The sequence below is a fragment of the Phocoena sinus genome, chromosome 12, assembly GCF_008692025.1.
Source record: "Phocoena sinus isolate mPhoSin1 chromosome 12, mPhoSin1.pri, whole genome shotgun sequence".
NCBI lineage: Eukaryota > Metazoa > Chordata > Mammalia > Artiodactyla > Phocoenidae > Phocoena > Phocoena sinus.
The window spans coordinates 79,132,644-79,140,505 of record NC_045774.1 but is presented as its reverse complement, the minus strand read 5'-3'; the positions used below and the strand labels follow the sequence as shown (position 1 = coordinate 79,140,505).

At 38.7% G+C, this 7,862-nt stretch overlaps 1 protein-coding gene across 1 annotated transcript; it reads right to left on the bottom strand.

The window, feature by feature from the left end:
• Positions 1-829: 829 nt before the first annotated feature.
• Positions 830-6,448, bottom strand: LOC116763674 (cytochrome c oxidase subunit 7A2, mitochondrial). Its single transcript, XM_032651715.1, has 4 exons — positions 6,304-6,448; positions 5,010-5,099; positions 2,398-2,482; positions 830-1,036 (listed from the first exon to the last, which is right to left on the bottom strand). Exons 1-4 carry the CDS (start codon positions 6,319-6,321, stop codon positions 978-980), a joined length of 252 nt encoding a protein of 83 aa, XP_032507606.1. The 5' UTR covers positions 6,322-6,448; the 3' UTR covers positions 830-977.
• Positions 6,449-7,862: the final 1,414 nt, after the last annotated feature.

The following is a 7,862-nucleotide window of genomic DNA, read 5'->3' as shown; positions in this document are numbered from 1 at the left end:
ATGGCTAACCAAGATCTTTCTAACTTTCAAGACTCAAGGCTGAAACACCTTTCATTAGGTACCTCTTGAAATGGACTTGTACCATAAGCCTCAATGTTTTAAAAGGAAAAGAGTTAGTCTGGTATTTCAGACTTGACTCCATTTTTCTAACTATATTAGTTTTCTCAATTTTATCCAGAAATTGAAGCTTTTATAAAACCCTTACTCATAGATTTCCCCTAGATCTGACGGATCTAGACTCTTAATCTTCACAGTGTTACAAATGCACACCTTGCAGAGATGACAAAGTCTGACTCCTGTTCCCCCAGAAGATAACTTTTACAAATGAACTAAGTATTTTAAGGAAAGGTACACTGTATGTTATGGATTAAACTAACATAACAGAAGCCCATTCTGAGTGTGAAAAGAACAAATACTGGATTATTTTACAGCAATTCTACTAAAGCCTACTCTAAACTGTGGAATGCATCCAATATTCTTAAACATAAACACACACAGCTAAGGGAGGAAAAAAGAAACTTGAACCCCATGAGCCAAAACTAACCTGCTTCCACTAACCCTAGGTGCTAGCATATCCCAGGATACAGCACAGCAGGGAAGAGAGGGGAGGGGAAGACTCAAAGAAATATGCACTCCGAGTGTCAAGCTCAATTAAAGCTGAAGACCATCCCCTGTTGGAATTCTAAGCTGCTAAAAATAAAATTTCACTAAAATAATACCACAATGGTACTATATATAACCTAATGACAAAAGATTCCTCCTTACCTAAGGTTTATAAAGGCTGCTATTACTGGTATAATGTATCCTAAAGTGATCAAATAAAACAAAGCATGGTAAAGACTGCTTTATTGGTGGCAGCTAGTACAAGCCAATAAATATTGATTCCCAAAGAAGAACTCAAGTTAGTTATCAGACTACTGGTCCACAGAGAACTGAATGGAGTTGAACCAACCGACTGCTGGGAGGATAAACTGAAGTCAACCCTGCTTCTTGGGGAATGAAGCCACAGCCAGCTGATACATGCCATATGCTGTTCCTGAAAAATAAAGGAAATAAGAACTTAACAGGAAATTCTCAGGTTTAAATGTATAAACCCAATATTCCAGCTAAAAAGTTGTAAGATAAAGAGGCAAGGCTGGTGTTAAAACTACTTTTATGGGAATATACAGAAGTATTTTGATAGGTGCTGGCAAAATTTAAAATAAATACATATAAAACACGTTTAATCTAGTTTTAATATTACTTAACTTGTATAGAAGGTGTTAGGTGCAGCACAGTAATGTATCTGTTAACGTAATGACATGTAAAAAAATTTTAAATAAGATTAAGAGCATAAAACCTAAAATTGTCTGAGAAATGCTAAGAATGATTCAAAAGCCAAAAGGTCGAACAGGCAAAGCCTTCCCTGAAGTGCATTATCAATATAAAACCAAGCAAGAGGGACATACAATTTTTAAATAATCAAATTTGAAGTAAGAATTTCTAATAACTGGAAATTTATTTTTAAAACTAATTACCAAAACATCTACGAAATAGTCACACTGGCCAAAAAGAATTTAGGACTTTACCTTAAGAAAGCCCAAACGTCACTATCTGCTTGTTGCCCATAAAATGCCCCTTCACTGCATTCAATTCAAGCCAAAAAAGGCACCTTGGCATAAGCATAAGGGGACTTTGTGATTAGGGTTCAAACACCAGCTCTTCCAAAGCAATAACATCTGGGTAATTAACATAATTTCTCCATCTTTAAAACGAGGATACGTTACAGACTTAATACAAGGGTTACAGAAATCCACATATGTGGCACTCCTAAGTAATCAGTCTAATACTGTTCCCCTTTCTCCCGCCAGGGAGCAATCGTTCAGATTCCTAACTCTGCTCCTAGCATGCTGATTTGTGATATTCCACTGCTAATACTGAATAATGGAACTGCCCAATCCACAGAAAACATATCAAAGCACTTTACATGCAGTAAAAGTATTGTGCTGTACAAGGTTTTATCTCTGTCATAAATATGTATGTACAGGGATTAGATGTAAAGTGTATTATTATTAGACATCATAGTCAAAATATTTAAGAACCCTTGTTATAGGAGATGGGATAGAGCAGCTATCTTTGGCTCTTCCAAAGGCCTGCAGGGCCACCAGCGGCACATTCCAAAAGCCACCTCTATCACAAGATAATTATCAAACTTTATCGGTTTATTTTTTTTAAAAGACATTAAAACGTTCTTATACAATATGTATCAATCACCTTTGTGAGTCATTATATGTAAAGCAGTAAGACCTCAGATTCTGGGGACGACTGCCTGTGTTAAAATACTGGCACAGTGAGAGCAATGATGTTAGTTATCGCTACTATGATTTTGCTATAGAGCAAGCATTCCAAATGTCTTACCACCAACTGTAAGAATCATGGTGGCTCTGTACAGGAGGGCATCAGCTATCCCACCCTTTAGATGCACTGGAATTCCATTATCCTCCTAGGTTAAAAAAATAATAATTAATGTATATCAATGGTTTCCAACTAAATGAAAAAGACTAATCCATTCATATAAAATTAAGTGGCTTCTTAAAACACTGAAATTGAAATATTTTAAATATCAAAATTAAAAAGGACTACCCTTCTCCTGAATCTTTCCCTACTACAACTACTTTTAAAATAAAAACTCCTAAAAATCAACATTCTTTCTTTTAAAGTTAATTTGAGATTTAATAAAATGTTCTTTCCAAAGAGCACATAAACAGTAAAGCTGTGAAAATATATTCATTGAGTTCATCAATTAAATTTTAAAAAAAGCAATAATCCTCACACTTTGGTCATAGGTACGATCTTTTTTTCCCTTAAACAAAAAGGAGAGAGTTTTGGTTTATAACCCTAAATTATATCCTTAGTCTCCCAATCCAGCACCTGGCATAGAGTAGGATACTTAAGACATCTGTTAAATGTAAGTATTTTATTTTTATGCAGCATACATGACACTATTTTTTTAACCACTTAAAATTTTCTTTATGAAACATCAGAGATCACAATTAAACAAAAAAATCACTGATAACCTAACTACTTATAAAGGTAAGTGCTCTGTCCCACTAAGTCTTTCCTCATGAGAAAACCACTATTAACACATATTAATACATATCCTTAATTTTTTAAAGCTTGTATTGTCATAGCTTCTAATTTATGCACATACTTGTTTAATACACAAAATGAGATTATGCTATATAATGGCCTATCACAGATTTTTCACTCAACATTATCTTAAAAATCATCTAGCCCATTTAAACCTACTTTGTTCCTTTTAATGGCTACACAGTATTCCACTGTGCAAAAAATAAAATTACATTAGCCAATCCTTTATTAATGGGTATTTAGGTTGTTGGGTTTTTTTGATATTAAACTCCCATAATGATTAATAGCCTATTTCCTATTTTTATATATTTATGCTACTATTCTGTAGGAAAGATTCTTGAAATGGGAGTCCTGAATAGGATATGTACAATAATTTGCTTCTAATACTTTCAAATACTCTAAAATTTCTGTACCAATACTACTTCCTAGCATGTATCAACGTACTGTATAGGAACGCACTTATCTCCCGCACCTGGCTAACATAACCTATTTTAAATCTTCTAAAATTTTGACAATCGAACAGGGAAAAAAAGTAGCAACTTGTCATTTTAATTTGCATTTCTTACTGATTTGTAGGAGCTCTCTGTATGCTAAGGTTATTAACTTTTTGTTAATATTAAAAATTTTGTTAATTTAAAAAATTTTCCCTCAATTTGTCACTTACCTCAATTTGTACCATAAGTACATTTAAAATTTTCGTGTCACCAAACCTTGCAATTTTTCTCCTTTACAGCTTCTAGGCTTTGTAAAGACTTTCTTAGGATGACCCCTAAGATTAAACCTGATTGTGGTAATCATTCATAGATACATTAAATATCACATCGTTTGTACACCTTAAAAAAAAAAATCAGGTACAACCTAAATACAAACTATTTATTTATATTCTTTCTTTCTTTCTTTGTTTCAGGTCTTAGCTGCAGCACGTGGGATCTTCGTTGTGGTGAGTGGGCCTCTCTATAGTTGTGGTGCGTGGGCTCAGTAGTTGCAGTGTGTGGTCTTAGTTCCCCCGGGGCAGGAAGGATCTTAGTTCCCCCATCCCCAGGGATCAAACCCGCGTCCCTTGCATAGGAAGGTGGATTCTCAACCACTGGACCACCAAGGAATTCCCAATGCTTGAGATTTTTACTTGTCAATCATACCTCAGTAAGCTGGAAAAAAATTCTCCTATATTTTCTTTTAATATTTTTTGAGGGAGAAGTATTTATATCTGCAGTTAATCTTTTAACACACAATACAGAACGGATATAACTTTACTTTCTTCAAAACAGCCACCCAGGGCTTCCCTGGTGGTGCAGTGGTTGAGAGTCCGCCTGCCGATGCAGGGGACACGGGTTCGTGCCCCGGTCCGGGAAGATCCTACGTGCCGCGGAGCGGCTGGGCCCGTGAGCCATGGCTGCTGAGCCTGCGTGTCCGGAGCCTGTGCTCCGCAACGGGAGAGGCCACAACAGTGAGAGGCCCGCGTACCGCAAAAAAAAAAACCACAAAAAAACAGCCACCCAATTTTTCCATTCCCCACTGATATGAAACAGCACCTTTAACATATATCAAGTTTCTACATATAATAATGTATTTGTTCTGTTTCTGGGCTCTTTCTATGGTCTATTTGTCTATTACTGTGCAGCTACCCCAGAGTGCCAACCCAATGTGACTCCTCCAAAAGAAAGTGTCTTTGATCTTTACCCCTTCATTTCTTCTGCTTTCCCAAGGGCCTCTTGGTTATAGCAAATGCCCAGTTAGCTATCGACAGACAGTTTCCTATTACTCTTCTGCTAATACAACAGGATTGCTAACAATCAGACGTCTCCAGATTTACCTCCTATCGCCAACTTTTGGTAATCTAATCATAACAAGTAACAATCTCCTATAAAATACTTCAGTACCTGAAAGAGCTTTTGTTTCTCTGGAACTTTATTTTCAAACTGCCTGCGTGAAGCAGTACTTATGGTCCTCTGGGCAATCTGACGAAGAGCCTGAAATTTTAAAAAATCCACATATACTAAACAGACTTAGGGCTTAAAGAAACCTTCAAAACCAACCATTTCCAATCTTCAGTATTACAGAAAAGTGAAACTGAGAGTTAAAACATATCCGATTTGTCAATAACAAAGTCACAGACAAGCACTGAGGTTTTCCTATTTGTCGCCCCGCCACTGCTCTTTATATTACATTCTGAAGTCTCCAAACACCACATTTAAGAAGCAATTCATGTAGATTTTGAGGGGAAAAAAATCATGATCTTTACCTGAACTGAACCAGTAGCATTATATGAGGAAAACATACTGATATATAGATATTACAGAAATAAATAATGGTTACAAAATACACGAGGTTCGAAGTTTTTTATTTAAATACTCTACCATATTATTAAAAATCTATTACTTGATATCAAAATAAACTGGCATGATTCCTACTTAATTAAAATGCTTCCCTCATTACATTTTCCCCAAAGAATTAACAGGGCATAAATCTTTTACAAGAGACTTGCATTACATATCTAGTTGAAATAAATTACAAATATGCACTCCACTTTCTAAAATAAATAATATATTGAGAAGATAAGTAAAGCTTTATTGGATAATTACCGAAGAAAACGATCACTATTATATTTTCCTTCTCTTCTTCAAAATTTGGGGAAAATATTTCACATGCTCAAAGTCGGTGGAGCGGTGAAGGACACTGCAGAACCGCCTGATGGAAGCAACACGACCCTTCGGCCATGAATGCTCCTAAAGTGCCAGCCAAAACTGAAAGGCTTGCTTTTTAAACTGCCTTCTGCTGCTCACAAACCTCAGAGTCACTGAAACTCAAACCTCTCGGTATCCGATGAACATCCTTCTGCTGACGCTTCCGGGTATCAGAAACTTCCCACCCGCACCCACAAGATTAGGGGTGGCGACTAAGAACCCAAGGCTTGTCTAACGCACAATCCTCTGGTCACCTCCCCAGCTTCTCCACTCCTTACAACTACCCAGCACAGCTTGGGGCAAGAGGGATCCATGGAAGGGAAGGAAGGAAGGTCAAGCGAAAAGGACACGGACCAAGGAAGGTGACCCCCGAAGCCGCCCTCTCCCTCTCCCCTTCCCTCCCAGGAGAGGCTTTCCTGTCGCGAACCTCTAGCCTCCGCTCCCAACCCTCTCGCCCCACATCCCGAATGCCAGCCGACAAGCTACTCACCAGCAGACTCCGCAGCATCTTGGCTCCGTTACTGCCCACCAACCGCGACAGCTGAACACCAGGAACGAAGATCCACACGCCGGAACCGGAATTACTTTCTGGCCTTGCGCAAGCGCCTGGAGCCTAAATACTTCCGGGCGGAGGCGGGACTTGCTCCTAACCATAGAGAGCGGAAGAAAAGAGAGAGCGGCCGGACGGCTGTGGCCGCTCTAGCCGGCGGGCTGTCTCTGCGCCTCGACCTCGCTCCTGAGCCGCCGGTTACCCCGGGAGCGGAGGCTGGGGATAAAGGAACGACTTTTGAGACCTGAGAGGCAGGGAGCGAGGCATTACGTACTCGTTTAACTAGCTCAGATAAAATTAATGTGAGACCAGGCTATCGAAGAAAATTAGTGTGTGTATTTTGAACGAGAAGACGTAAAACTCTGAGCAACCTTTTGAGCCACAGTTTAGAACGCTGGTTTGGCCGAACTCTAAACTGTGAAGCTGGATGAAATACAAAACAAAAAGTATAACTTCTCTTACACGGATACAATCAGTTTTCTCCACTGTTGTGAGGACGTTACTGTTCCGTGTGCTGAGAGTGTACTGTGTAGAGCTGCGTCGGGATACTTTTTATCTTGCTGCACCTTTGGGTGCTGCAGAACTCCCCATGCAAGAAGCTCTCCCACAGTGTCGCGAAAGTGTGGAAGCTGTTCACTCGTTTCTCTGAGTCTGGGAAAACGCTGAAAAGAGGGGGAAATTTTAATTGGGGGACCAGAAATGGGAGGGCAAATCTGGACTCCGGAGTCTTGCTGCCTCAGGCTAGCAGGGCACTTTCCATGGTTGGAGTTGCCAGGCACAGCAATTATTGTACAGATACCAACTGTGCTTAAATAATGCCACATTACAAGTGTCTGTTACAAGTGCCCACCCTCAAGCGGGTATAAATACAAAAGTATCCACCCTATACCACAGTAAATATCTATCCACCTTTTTACAAACTCATAATTATTCCACTGTCATTTCAAATAGAAAGCTGATGATGTATGGGTTCAGCATAGGTGAAATGTGTAGATACAATTAGTAATATTGAAATTATTATTCCTTCTAATCTTTAGACTTAGACCCACCAAGTTAACTTGTTCCCAGTTCAAGGTATTTTCCTCACCGATTTTAATACCCAATTATTTATAAATTTATATAAAGGTTTAAATGGCAAATGGTCAAGAATCAGAACTCTATTTCAATATCATTCTGGTAGTAGTGAAACGCTGGATTGGATATGAGTTACCAGGACAGAGAGTCCATTAGAAAGTACTTATAGTAATCCAAGGAAAAAAGAAAACCTGAAGTAAATCAACGGCAAAAGAGATGTAGCTAAAGGGATGTAGATAAGGGGACGGGTTAGAGAGCCAACAATGAGGAAGTACCTTCAAAAATCAACAGAATGTAGTGATTTATTGGATTGGGAAGTTGGGGAGGAGAGCAGATTTCTGGCTTAACTCATAAGATGGTTGGTCATACCTACCATTCACTACATCGAGGAATATAAGAGAAACACCAGGCTAGGATGGGATAAG